General features: G+C 35.3%; 1 protein-coding gene across 3 annotated transcripts in view; it reads right to left on the reverse strand.

Annotated features, from left to right (window-relative positions):
- The window catches only part of BRWD3 (bromodomain and WD repeat domain containing 3), a 156,966-nt gene that overhangs the window by 40,565 nt on the left and 101,051 nt on the right, over positions 1-15,350 (reverse strand). For all 3 annotated transcript variants that reach the window (XM_027533282.1, XM_027533283.1, XM_027533284.1), the window contains 5 exons: positions 14,603-14,752; positions 12,606-12,682; positions 11,852-12,020; positions 10,004-10,117; positions 1,154-1,261 (listed from right to left, as the gene is read on the reverse strand). In XM_027533282.1, the coding sequence (XP_027389083.1) occupies positions 1,154-1,261; positions 10,004-10,117; positions 11,852-12,020; positions 12,606-12,682; positions 14,603-14,752 (618 nt within the window). The remainder of the gene's footprint in view (positions 1-1,153; positions 1,262-10,003; positions 10,118-11,851; positions 12,021-12,605; positions 12,683-14,602; positions 14,753-15,350) is intronic.

Here is a 15,350-nt window from a genome sequence, read left to right on the forward strand (position 1 = left end):
TGATGAGGGTGAAGGAAGAGAGTGAAAGAGCTGGCTTAAAAATAAATATTAAAAAAACTAAGATCATAGAATCTAGCCCCATTACTTCATGGCAAATATAGAGGGAAAGGTGGAAGTAGTGACAGATTTCCCCTTCTTGGGCTCTAAAATGATTGCAGATGATGACTGCAGCCATGAAATCAGAAGAAATTTGCTTCTTGACAGGAAAGCTATGACAAACCTAGACAGTACGTTGAAAAGCAGAGACATTACTCTGCTGACAAAGGTCTGTACAGTCAAGGCTATGATCTTCCCAGTGGTCATGTACAGTTATGAGAGCTGGACCATAAAGAAGATGGAGCATCAAAAAAATTGATGCCTTCGAACTACAGTCCTGGAGAAGACTCCTGAGAGTCCCATGGACAGCAAGGAGATCAAACCAGTCAATCTTAAGGGAAATCAACCCTGAATACTCATTAGAAGGATTGATGCTGAAATTGAAATTCCACTATTTTGGTCATCTGATGTGAATAGCTGTCTCACTGGAAAAGTCCCTGATGCTGGGAAAGATCAAGAGCAGAATGAAAAGAGGTCATCAGAGGATGACATGGTTGGATGGTATCACCAGTGCAATGGACTTGAACTTGGGCAAACTTTGGGAGATGGTGAGGGATAGAGAGCCCTGGCATGCTGCCATCATCCATGAGGTCACAAAATGTTGGACACAACTGGGCGACAGAACAACAATAACCACAAAGTTATAGGTTTCTTAGGATTTATGATATTTACTATATCCTAAAGCTGCCAGAATCTTGAGGGTGTCTGTGGTCCACACATGCAGTCAATTTATAGAGCCTTCAGAAAGCACAAAGCTGCTAAGGAAAATATCCACATCATGGAACTACTGCACTGCTCGAAGTACATGGTATACACCAGAGAACCTGAAGCCTGAAGGAAATTAGGTCAGATAAAGACAACAGGTGACATACAAATTCCAGGAAACAAAATGCGGCCCACAACATTCAGCTGTACAGGAGTATGGTACAGTATAGTACACCTTATCCTGGGCATACAATCAACACTGAAATATCCAGAAACTGAGAATAAGCATACAGGAAAGTAACTTAATTCCAAGATACTTCAAGTACACAGCTTATTAATTTGGCAAACTTACCCTGAGATCCATTTTATTCCATGGCTGTTTTTGTAAATTAACGCTGTATGTTTTTGATTTTCTTACAGCCCGTACATAAGCTTCATGTCCTTGCCTAAAATATATAAGCTAAAACAAAAAAGAATGAGTTATTAAACAGCAGCATCCCATTTAGCCACTCTATACATCCCAATATATTCCCACAAATGTCCTCTTTGATTAACAAAATATGTAATTCTAATTTTGAAAAAAAAAAATATACAATAAAGTTACTTGTCAGCGTCAAATAATGTCCATTCAGTACTTACACCTATGCAGCCCTGCACTAAGCACTGCATAATAAAAACAGAGAGAAAGTGAAAGTTGCTCAGTCGTGCCCAACTCTTTGAAACCCTGTGGACTATACAGTCTACGGAATTCTCTAGGTCAGAATACTGGAGTGGGTAACCTTTCCCTTCTCCAGGGGATCTTCCCAACCCAGGGATCGAACCTAGGTCTCCTGCATTTTAGGTGGATTCTTTACCAGCTGAGCCACGAGAGAAGCCCAAGAATACTGGAGTGGGTAGCCTATCCCTTCTCCAGGGGATCTTCCCGACCCAGGAATTGAACTGGGGTCTCCACTGCAGGTGGATTCTTTACCAACTGAGCTTTCAGGGAAGCCCCAAAACACAGTTCTCCTCCATAAATTTCTGAAGAAACAGACTAATGACAAATGTACACAAAAGCAGTCATCTTTTAAAATAATATATTTCAAACTATAACTGACATTCTAAAACATCAACATATTAATAGTGAGCCCATGTATGTGTGTGAACACACACATTTGTTATTGCTGTTCAGTCGTTAAGTTTTGTCTGATTCTTTTGCCACCCCATGGACTGTAGCCCACCAGACTTCTCTCTCCATGTGATCTTCCTGGCAAGAATACTGGAGTAGGTTGCCATTTCTTCTTCCAGGGAATGTTCCCAACTCAGGGATTAAACCTGTGTCTCTTTTGTCTTCTGCACTGACACAGGGGGAGTTCTTTACCACTGAGCCACCTAGGAAGTGTATATATATATATAAAAGTATGTGTGTGTGTGTGTGTGTGTGTGTGTGTGTGTGTGTGTGTGTGTTAGTCATTCAGTCGTGTCCAACTCTTTGTGATCCCATGGTCTGTAGCCCATCAGGCTCCTCTGTTCATGGAATTCTCCAGGCAAGAATACTAGAGTGGAAAAAATAGAAAGAGAAAAGGAAACAGTCCCATTCACCATTGCAACAAAAAGAATAAAATACTTAGGAATAAAGGTACATAAAGAAACAAAAGATGATGAAAGAAAGAAAGAAATCAAAGAAATCAAAGATGACAAAAATAGATGGAGAAATATACCATGTTTGTGGATTGGAAGAATCAATATAGTGAAAGTGAATATACTACACAAAGCAATCTATAGTTTCAATGCAATTCCTATCAAGCTACCAGTAGTATTTTTCACAGAACTACAACAAATAATTTCACAATTTGTATGGAAACACAAACAACCTTGAATAGCCAAAGCAATCTTGAGGAAAAAAGAATGGAACTGGAGGAGTCAAGCTTCCTTACTTCAGACTATATGACAAACATACAATCATCAAGACAGTATGGTACTGGCACAAAGGCAGAACTATAGATCAATGGAACAAAATAGAAAGCCCAGAGAGAAATCCGTGCACCTATGGACTCCTTATCTTTGACAAAGGAGGGGAAAATATACAATGGAGAAAAGACAATCTCTTTAACAAGTGATGCTGGGAAAACTGGTCAACCATGTGTAGAAGAATGAAACTAGAACACTGTCTAACACCATGCAGAAAGATAAACTCAAAATTGAGTAAAGATCTAAATGTAAGGCCAGAAACTATAAAACTCCTAGAGGAAAATATAGGCAGAACACTCTCTGACATAAATCACATCAAGGTCCTCTGTGACTCACCTCCCAGAGTAATGGAAATAAAAACAAAAATAAACAAATGGGACCTAATTAAACTTAAAAGCTTTTTCACAACAAAGGAAACTATAAGCAAGGTGAAAAGACAGCCTTCAGGATGGGACAAATAGTAAATGAAACAACTGACAAAGAATTAATCTCCAAAATATACAAGTAGCTCATGCAGCTCAATACCAGAAAAATAAACAGCCCAATCAAAAAGTGGGCAAAAGACTTAGACAGACATTTCTCCAAAGAAGATACAGATGTCTAATAAACACATGAAAAGATGCTCAACATCACTCATTATTAGAGAAATGTAAATCAAAACCACAATGAGGTATCATCTCATGCTGGTCAGAATGGCCACCATCAAAAAGTCTACAAACAATAAATGCTGGAGAGGGTGTGGAGAAAAGGGAACCCTCTTACACTGTTGGTGAGAATGCAAAGTGGCAAAGCCAATATAGAGAACAGTATGGAGATTCCTTAAAAAACTGGAAATAGAACTGCCATATGAGCCAGAAATCCCACTGCTGGGCATACACATCAAGGAAACCAGAATTGAAAGAGACACGTGTACCCCAATGTTCACTGCAGCACTATTTACAATAGCTAGGACATGGAAAGCAACCTAGATGTCTATCAGCAGACAAATGGATAAGGAAGTTGTACATACATATACACAATGGAATATTACTCAGCTATAAAAAAAAAGAACACATTTGAGTCAGTTCTAATGAGGTGGATGAGACTAGAGCCTATTACACAGAGTGAAGTAAGTCAGATAGAGAAATACCAATACAGTATATTAACACATATATATGGAATTTAGAAAGATGGTAATGATGATCCTATATGCTAGGCAGCAGAAGAGACACAGATGTAAAGAACAGACTTTTGGACTATGTGGGAGAAGGAGAGGGTGGGATGATATGATAGAATAGCATTGAAACATGTATATTACCATAATGACCAGTGCACGTTTGATTCATGAAGCAGAGAAGCTGGTGCTCTGGGACAATCCAGAGGGATAGGGTGAGGAGGAAGGTGGGAGCAGGGGGGGTGGTTCAGGATGGTGGGACACATATGCACCTGTGGCTGATTCATGTTGTTGTATGGCAAAAACCGCCATAATATTGTAAAGTAATTATTCCCCAACTAAAAATTATTAAAAAAAAAAAAAAAAGAATACTAGTGTGGGTAGCTACTCCCTTCTCCAGGGGATCTTTCCAACCCAGGGATTCAACCAGGGTCTCCTGCACTGTAGGCAGATTTTTTTTTACCATCTGAGTCAACAGGGAAGCCTGTCTCTGTGTGTGTCATACCACAGTCTACTGCTAAATACAGTAATTTCCCAATTAAAATTGTTCTTTTTCAAAAATTAACATTAGAACTGGCATAGTATGAAAGAAAAATTAATCCAAGTGTTTGGTAAAACCCTTTGCCTCCTTAAGACAGCATTCACTATCATATAGATTCATTAAAAAAGTTTCTTTCCCACAATAAGTCTTTTTTCAACCTCACACCCTACTGACAGGTTTGAATCACCTCCCAACCACAAACGTCTTAGTTTCCTTTAAAGCTAGGAATACTAGATCTGACTAAACAATCAGCAAACATTTCACAAGTAAGTGCCACTCTGGATACAGTTTATTGTCCCAAGCATGTGCCCACCAGGGTAGAACAATGCCAGAGTGAATGGCCTTGCACAGTATTGGTCCTCAAATACCCCTGGGGGCACTCTGTACCTGAGAAGCTAAAGAACAGCTTGCATGTAAAATAGGTAAGTAGGTCTACCCTTCTTGTACACGTAGCTACTTCCTAACAGCAGACCCATTTTGGAGAAGTTTTTCCCATTCCACTTCATTGATTTATTATTACTCCAAACACCTCACAATCATTACACAGAGGCAACTCTAGGGACAGGGAAAAAGTCAGGAGACCTGATTGCTGTTCCTACTACCTTTATAGGCCATGTGACTCTGGTCTTTCACATGCTCACCTATCAAATGAAGAGAACATTCTGTTGCCAGCTGTGTTTTAAAGATTGATAACAATAACAAGAGATAGAGAAGCATGCCTCAGGTATTATCCTAAATGCCTTACAAATATCCATTAATTTAATCCTTCTCAGAACCCTATAAGGTAGATACCTTTTATCCCCATTGTACAGTCGAGGAAAGTAGGGCACAGAGAGGTTAAGTAATTAGTCAAAATTTGGTCAAAATCTTATGTTTCATGAACCTCAATGTTCACTGCAGCACAATTTACAATAGTCAGAACATGGAAGCAAACTAAATGCCCATCAACATTGGGATGGATTAAGAACATGTTGTACATATATGCAATGGAATATTAATCATTTATAAAAAATAATGAAATAACGCCATTTGCAGCAACATGTATGAACCTAGAGATTATACTCAGTGAAGTAAGTCAAACAGAAAGGCAAATATCATATCACTTATTTGTGGAATCTAAAAAAGATACAAATGAACTTATTTACAAAACAGAAGTAAAGTCACAGATACAGAAAACAAACTTATGGTTATCAGGGATAAGGAGGAAATGGATAAATTGGGAAATCAAGACTGACATATACATATACTATATATAATATAGATAACTAATAAGAACCTACTGCATAGCACAGGAAATACTATTCAGTACTCTGTAATAGCCTATATGTAAAAAGAATCTGATAAGAAAAGTGGATATATGTATAACTGATTCACTTTGCTGTACACTTGAAGCTAACACAACATTGTTAATTAACTATATTCCAATAAAAATTTTTAAAAAGTAAAAAAAAAAAACATATTTATACAATAATTTTAAAGTGGTGGTAGAGACAAACAGAAGAAAGTAACACAAAAAATACCATACTATAGAGATTTCTAAAATACTCTGACATATATCTATCAACACTAAGTCAGAATTTCTAATAGTTAAAAATAAAGGTAAAATTTTTAAAGGTTTAAATATTAGTATACAAACACAGGGGCTTCCCTGGTGGCTCAGATGGTAAAGAATCTGCCTACAGTGCCAGAACTCAGGTTCAATCCCTGGGTCAGGAAGATGCCCTGGAGAAGGGAATGGCTACCTACTCCAATATTCTTGCCTGGAGAATTCCATGGAAAGAAGAGCCTGGCAGGCTATAGTCCATGGGGTCACAAAGAGAGAGACACAACTGAATGACTAACACACATGCACACATAAACACAACCGCAGTGGTTAAGAAAAAAAATTCATTACCATGCTTACCAATAACATGATAAACATGTTATTCAGTTATCCTTTATTGTTTATTTCTGTACTCAACAAATATTGAACAAATATGTATGTATGTACAGGGCACATAATCAAAATAAAATCTTTTCCCTCAAGGATATGGACAGACGTGTAGATACACAATGCATGGCAGAAAGTAATATGTATCATGAGAGAAATAATTTAGATGCGAAAGTTCATGAAGAAGGAGTGGAAGCAAATGGAAAGTAGGGATAACACGCAGAAGAAATTGGTATTTAAGTTAAACCTTGAAAAATGAGCACTTTGAGAGGTAATGATGTGTGGGTAGGAATATTCCAGGCAAAATAATGAAGACTTAACATTTAAAAAGTAATGCTGTCATTAAGAGAATGATTATATAAAAAGTATATTTCTGCCCTTATGAGTTCTTTAAAAACAGTCTTTAATTCACACATTTCATTGTTTGATTCACTTATACACCTTTCCGATTCCCTGAACAACTGTCGTTACCTAACACACATTAATCTTGAAACATATAAGCATGTGCTAAGTTTAATAAAATAGAAGGAAAGGTAAATACATTCCTATAAAAGAGAAAGGAGTCTCAGATCACAGAGTATACAAATTCTTATTCTGTTCTAAGATTAATTCAAAAATATTTCTCCTAAGCTCCCATATAAAAGGCAATAAATACAAGAAACTTGATTTTGGATAGGCCCCTAAAAAGCTCTTCTAACTTTTTTCATACAGCATTCCTTCAGAGCAAATATTTGCTCAAAAGTCCAACACATATTAAAAAAAAACCACACTTAGGCAAGGAGACATTTTAATAAAATCAAAACATATTCAGCAAGTAATAGCTTAATTGTAAGGTTACTACTCCACAGCTGTCTCTCAAAGTACCTATAAAAGACAATTATAGAAATGTTTGGTGAAATTGTTATATGGCCCAAGACATTTAGAACCATTTCCAAGGTTTTGCTCCTTCTTTGTTACAATGATAATATTACTTTCCTATTATCTGTCTTAAGTTGAAAACTGTGGGTAAACATTTAATGATTCAAAAATGAATGATTAGTCAATGTATCTAATTGACTATACAAGAAACTATACAAGTCAACTAGGGCTCAAAATATAATAACGCTACCATAATTTTTACAAGAAAATCAAATTTTGTCACTGTATAGAATTTAAATCAATTTTTGACTGACCAATCATAAATATGGCTGTTACTCGATCACTGGTTCAGCAGGAAGGCCTTGTTTGTGAAATGACATTCTCCTGAGCACCAAAAGGGGTGATTATCCGCTATAATATTTTCTATCAGGTTGACTATCGGCTTCTTTAAAAAAAATATTAGGATTTGATTAGGATTTAAAACACACTGACGATGAAAAATCAGAAAGAAAAATTAAGGAATCAATCCCATTCAGCACTGGAACAAAAGAATAAAATATCTAGGAATAAACCTACCTAAGGAGACAAAAGAACTGTATACTGAAAACTGAAGACACTGATGCAAGAAATCAAAGACAACATAAACAGATGGAGAGATACTCCATGTTTCTGGGCTGGAAGAATCAATATTGTGAAAATGACTATAGTACCAAATGCAATCTACAGATTCAATGTAATCCCTATCAAATTACCAATGGCATTTATTATAGAACTAGAACAAAAAAATTCACAATTCATATGGAAACACAAAAGGTCCTGAACAGCCAAAGAAATCTTGAAAAAGAAGAATGGAGCTGGAGGAATCAACCTTTCTTACTTCAGACACTACCTCAAAGCTACAGCCATCAAGACAGTATGGTACTGGCACAAAAATAGAAATACAGACCAATAGAAAAAGATAGAAAGCCCAGAGATAAGCCCATGCACCTATGTGTACCTTATTTTTGACAAAGGAGGCATGAATATACAATGGGACAAAGATAGCCTCTTCAGTGAGTGGTGCTGGGAAAACTGGACAGCTATTTGTAAAAGGGTGAATTTAGAATACTTCTTAACACCATACACAAAGATAAATTCAAAATGGATTAAAGATCTAAATGTAAGACCAAAAATGATTAAACTCTTAGAGGAAAACATAGGCAGAACCCTCTATGACATAAATCACAGCAAGGTCCTCTATGACTCACCTCCAGAGTAATGGAAATATAAAACAAAAATAAACAAGTGGTACCTAATTAAACTTAAAAGCTTTTGCATAGCAAAAGAAACTATAAACAAGGTGAAAAGGCAACCCTAAGAATGGGAGAAAATAATAGCAAATGAAACAACTGACAAACAATTTCCAAAGCATACAAGCAGCTCATACAACTTAATACCAGAAAAACAAACAATCCAATAAAAAAGTGGGCAAAAGACCTAAACAGATATTTCTCCAAAGCACACATATATGTGTATGATAACAAACACATAAAAAGATGCTCAACATTGCTCATTATTAGAGAAATGCAAATCAAAACTATAAAGGGATATCACCTCACACTGATCAGAATGGCCATCATCAAAAAGTCTACAAACAACAAGTGCTGGAGAGGGTGTGGAGAAGAGGGAATCCTCTTACACTGTTGGTGGGAATGCAAACTGGTACAGCCACTATGGAGAACAGTATAGAGATTCCTTTAAAATCTAGGAATAAAACTACCATATGAGGCAGCAACACAACTACTATGCATATACCCTGAGGAAACCAAAATTGAAAAAGACACATAAACCCCAATGTTCACTGTAGCACTATTTACAATAGCTAGAACTTGGAAGCAACCTAGATGTCCATTGACATATGAATGGATAAAGAACCTGTGGTACATATATATAATGGAATATTACTCAACTATAGAAAGGAAAGAATCTGAGTCAGTTCTAATAAGGTGGATGAACCTAGGATGAACCTGTTATACAAAGTGAAGTAAGTCAGAAAGAGAAAAGCAAATATCGTATACAAAGACATATTTATGAAATCTAGAAAGATGGTACTGATGAAATTATTTACAGGGCAGCAATGGAGACTTACAGACATGGTGTAGGGGAAGGAGAGGGTGGACTCTATGGAGACAGTGACATGGAAGCTTATTATTACCATTTGTAAAAATGATACCCACTGGGAATTTGCTGTATGACTCAGGGAACTCAAACCAGGGTTCTGTAACAAACCAGAGGGGTGGGGTGGGGTGGGGAGGGAGATGGGAAGGAGGTTCAAGAGGGAGGGGATATATGTATACCTATGGCTGATTCATGTTAACATTTGGCAGAAATCAATACAATTCTATAAAGCAATTACCCTTCAATAAAAAATAAATAAATATTAAAAAAAAAAACTTAGGACTTGATTAGGATTCAAAATACCACTCAATTCAACTATGGGGCAATTAAGATAAAAACAAAGAAAATTATGTTCATGGCATCACAAGCCAATCAATTTATCTCAATGTTCATTGAGCATACATGAAATTAAAGACTCTGTGTCAGGTCCTACAAAGCACACAAAAATTAGTAAGATTCAGTCATTGTACACAAGAAATATATAATTGAGCAGCACACTTAAGATGGCATACATATAACTATGATAGAATTGAGAATATAAATAACCTAAGACTGATTAAAGTGAGTGCTCTTGAGATTACAAGATAAAAATGTTACAATAGGAAACAATTACCTCATCTCCCATCTGTGGGACAAATGGTGAACGTCGTGGTATGGTATCCAAGATCCACTGAGGGGCAAACCATTCTTCATTGGGCTCTCCTGCCATAGAAACTAGTCCTCCTTTCTAAAATAGAGTTCACAAATTTATAAACTTTAATATATGAACAGTTACAGGAAAAATCGCAAGTAGAAAATGGTAAAAAAAAAATCAGGTTATAATAAAACAAAATATATACATTTTAAACATTTTAATTACCAATTAATTATTGACAACTTTTGTACCAATAAAACAGTCAAGTGAGTAACCTGTTGCTCAATTTTGGTTGACAGATAATATGACACTATATACTATCTAAAAACCATAAATGTCACTCTTCATGCCCCTGCTGCTGCTGTTGCTGCTAAGTCGCTTCAGTCATGTCCAACTCTGTGCGACCCCATAGACGGCAACCCACCAGGCTCCCCCGTCCCTGGGATTCTCCAGGCAAGAACACTGGAGTAGGTTGCCATTTCCTTCTCCAATGCATGAAAGTGAAAAGTGAAAGTGAAGTCGCTCAGTCGTGTCCGACTCTTAGTGATCCTGTGGACTGTAGCCTACCAAGCTCCTCTGTCCATGGGATTTTCCAGGCAAGAGTACTGGAGTGGGGTGCCATTGCCTTCTCCATCATGCCCCTAGTATATCATATAAATTCAAACACAAGTAACACAATAACTTTTTGCCAAGAAAATGGTGACCATCAAGAAGATAATTCTATCTACTAAAGCAAGAAGTTAGAGCATGCACATATGCATATTTAAATTAGTATTCAAAGAATTACGTGGATTAAGTTTTTATATCATTCAAATGAAATTATAGTGGAGAAAAATCCATCACTGGGGTGAAATAAAAACACAAAGAAATATAAGAGCCCTACAGGATTTACAACATCCTTCCATTTTATAAGTCAACAATGTATAGAAATGTATTACTCAAAACATTGACAAGAATAATCCTTTCATACTATAGTAGCTTATTTAAAACTCTACTACATTTTAATAAACTGTTAATATGTTTTAATTTATTAATTAAAATAATTAAAATATTCTAGCTTCTACTTTCAAAAATTTCAAAAGGTCTTTACATTTCAAAGTCATTATATATAATTTTACTTAGTTTCTCAGATGGGATATTATTTTTAGAGAAATGTGAAGTGTTATTGCTAAATATTTAAGTGAAAGAAAGTGAGTGTTAGTTGCTCAGTCATGCCCAACTTTTTGTGACCACATGGACTGGGGTCCAACAGGATCCTCTGTCCATGGAATTCTTCAGGCAAGAATACTGGAGTGGGTAGCCATTCCCTTCGCCAGGGTATCTTCCAGACCCAGGGATCAAACCCCGGTCTCCTGCATTGCAGGCAGATTCTTTATCATCTGGGCCACTGTGCTGTGTGCTTAGTTTGACTCTTTGTGACCCCATGGACTGTAGCCCACCAGGCTCCTCAGGCTCCTCTGTCTATAAGGATTCTCCAGGCAAGAATACTGGAGTGAGCAGCCATGCCCTCCTTCAGGGGATCTTCCCAAACCAGGGATTGAACCCAGGTCTCCTGCAGTGTAGGTAGATTCTTTACCGTCTGAGCCACCAGGGAATCCCAGGAATATTGGAGTGGGTAGACTATCCATTCTCCAGGGGATATTTCCAACTCAGGAATTGAACTGGGGTCTCCTGCATTGGAGGTGGACTCTTTACCAGCTGAGCTACCAGGGAAGCCTATATGAGCCACTAGGGAAGCCCAAATACAAATATTTAAATATCAAAGACAAAATCAACAACCAAAAAAAAAAAAAAACCACAAAACAAAAAACATGTAAACTCACAAACCTTCTTTCTAGTCTGTTTAGGCTTCTTCTGCCTTTCTTCAAGTGACTTCAAATTTTCCTCCTCAGAGCTGCTGCATATTTTCTGTGTTGCCTGTCTCGTTTGCCTTTTTGGAGGTTGCAAATTTATTCCAGCATCTGCTGTCCAATCAGAATATTCACTTGATGAATCACTGTACATAAATCAAAATTATGAATACATAAGTTTAGAAAAGGAATAGTTTTGCTTCATGATTGAAAGATGATCATTTTGTAATCAAACAGTATTATAAATGACATTGTTTGATTTTGTTCTGACCAAAGACAAAATAAATCAATACAGAATTTTGACCATTACCTAAGTGATTTTAATGAAATGATTCTTGGATAAAGTATAATGCTTAATTTCCCATAACAGTATTTAAAATTCAAAATTCCTGTCCAAACCACAAAAACTTCTTTAAATAAAGATATTCCTTATCCCGAGAAATGCTTAAATATAGTTGTTTTAACCCTGAAATAAATACAGATAGCCTGCCAAGATGTTGAATCTTGGATTTACAAAGAATCTTACTTTAGGGATGAGGGAACTAAATTCTATGTGCAAAAAGATATTGGTAGAGCCAGGATAACACAACAGATCTCTGGGCTTCCAACCTAGTACTCTTTTTACTATAAATACTATTTTAACTGGATTTACCAAATTTCTATAAGAACATACATAATTTCACATTAAAACCATCAAATAATTTTGACCAAATCAAAACCATTAAAACTACCTGGAGGAACTTTCACTTTGCCATTCAATAACAGGATCCTCTATAGAAGCATCACTTGTGCCAACCGTTTCATCTTCCTGGAAGAAAGAGCCAGCAATTGAGATATATGGTTATTATTAACTAGTATTAATTAGCATGTTCTATTTGTTTCATAAAACGTTTTGTATTCTTCCCTCCAAAAAAAAAGTTCTGGTTAAAATGTACATAATCATTATTCTATATAACTCACAACTAAGCCTACCAAGTATTTAAAGATTTCTAGCATCTACTATTTTATTGATATGAGGCATCTATTATTATTTCAAAGGTTCAGTAGATTCCTTAAGAATCCCAAATATAACTCTCTTAAATTTTGTTAAATTTTTTTTTTCAATTTAAGTATAGCTGATTTACAAGGTTGTGTTAGTTTCAGGTATACAACACAGTGATTCAGTTTTTTTTTTTTTAGTTTTCTTTTCTTTTTTTTTTTTTTATTTTTTAACCTTACAATATTGTATTGGTTTTTTACCATATATCAAAATGAATCCGCCACAGGTATACATGTGTTCCCCATCCTGAACCCTCCTCCCTGCTCCCTCCCCATACCATCCCTCTGGGTTGTCCCAGTGCACCAGCCCCAAGCATCCAGTATTGTGCATCGAACCTGGACTGGAGACTCGTTTCATACATATACACATATGTTTGTATACATATAAAAATATATTCTTGTTCAGATTCTTTTCTTATAGAAAGCCATTATTTTTTTTAAAAATCTATATAAAAAAGATAAAAATACTTATATGCCTCTACCAAGTTAGCCTAATTACTTTCTATAAAAAAGTTAATAAGCCTTTTATTATATAAGATCTCAAACATACCAAAGTAGAGAAAGTAGATAACACCCTTCTATATACAATCACTAGTTTAGACAGTATCACATTGCCTATTTTATTGTATATATACTCTTACCAACTGCCTCATATCTCAGGGATTATTTTCTGGGGAAAAAAAGCATTTCTACTATAAATATTTATTAAGACCAGGAAACATTTTTAAAGCACAACCACAATTATTATACTAAAAAGACAATATCAATTCCTGATTAAGTGATAATTCTTTGCAGATCAAGATTTTCATGAACAGGGGTAGAGAAGGAGGCATATAATTGATAAGAATTAAAGAACTGTGAATGCTGGGAGAAGAATGGGGGTACCATATATTGTCAGTACATAATGAAGCCTTCATTGTTCATTTAACAATGACAGTTGTTTAAAAGAACAAAAGCAAAGGACTGAAGAAGAGAGGAACATGAAGAAAAGAACTGCTATGGTCTTTATTCCATTACCATGAAAAGGGTTAGGTCTGAGAAAAATCATTACTCAATAATCTCCATGACGAGTAAAGTCAACAATAACAGAAAACATGTATATCATGATTACCCAGTGAACAAGTTCTGGGACTGTATAACTAGTTATCTCTGTTAATATTTACTTTTTTTCATTTCTAGGCAGATTTCCTCTCACTCTCTTTTCTGTCCCGAAGTCAAACTTTTCCTGGCATATTTGATACCCTCAATCAAGATAATATCTTAGGTACAAATAAGAGAAGATACCTAAAGGAATTCGATATAATGCTTAATTTGCCTACTAAATGCCTTATTAAAGAATAATCCTCTTATAAGAAAGTTATTTAAATAATTTTCTATTAAGGTGACCCTTAAAAGTAAATCCAGATTTTATCAAATTCCTGTTTCTTTTGTGATGTGTAGATCTTCAGCCTTCCATAGACAAAAAGAACTTTGAAAAGGAATCTAGGTATCAAATATTCATTAACTTCTTTGTGATTTTACAAGATCTCAGATATTGACTTCATTGATGGTATCATGTTATTAAATTTAATTGAAAAAGCAATATTGACAAAGCAAAAACAATAAAAAGTAAATCCAAAATGATGATATTAACTGGGAAACAAAAAATTACACTAAATAAATAATAGTAATAATAAATAAATAATCTAACCTCTGAGGAGCTATCTGAATCTTCCTGTACACCTGAATTTTGACACGATGCTCGTGAATTATGTTCTATGTTGGATCGTGTTTGGTAAGTATGTTGTCGTTTGCGTTGTGTTCTTCGTAAAGACCGCCCATAGCTAGGCTGATAATCACTCTGTACAACAGAAGGAAAACAAATTTAAAAAAATGAAAAGCTCAGTGAATATGCACAAAAGAATATATATAAAGCAAATCAATTGAGCAGGGGTAGAGTAAGAGTGGAGGTGACAGACAGGAATGAATACTCAAAAGAAAACCCAAGATATACTTTTACACTACATTTTTATATAAAATATATTTCATTTCTATATATTTAACCCATTTCCATTAATATTGATTACTTTCCTATTTTGAAAACATTGTGATCAAATTAGACAGTGCTGAAACTTTAAGCTAGAAGAATTTGCCCAGAATTTACATATACCATATTATCTACAAATTATTATAGGGTAAAGCAAGCTATCTATATATTATATATATATATATATAATTTTTAATATAACATGTATTTCTTTAGTTCTATAAAAACTACATTCAGTAAACAAGTCAAAATAAAAATGTAATTTTTAACAACTAAAACATAAAACTGTTTTATTCTAAACTTTACAAGTATAAAATATTATTATTGATATATCATACGTCAAACCTATAACCCTAATATGTCATCAGAAGTAAACAATTTTAAATTTCTTATAAATCAGTATCAAGGGCCA

Source organism: Bos indicus x Bos taurus, chromosome X (genome assembly GCF_003369695.1).
Source record: "Bos indicus x Bos taurus breed Angus x Brahman F1 hybrid chromosome X, Bos_hybrid_MaternalHap_v2.0, whole genome shotgun sequence".
In the NCBI taxonomy this organism is placed as follows: Eukaryota; Metazoa; Chordata; class Mammalia; order Artiodactyla; family Bovidae; genus Bos; species Bos indicus x Bos taurus.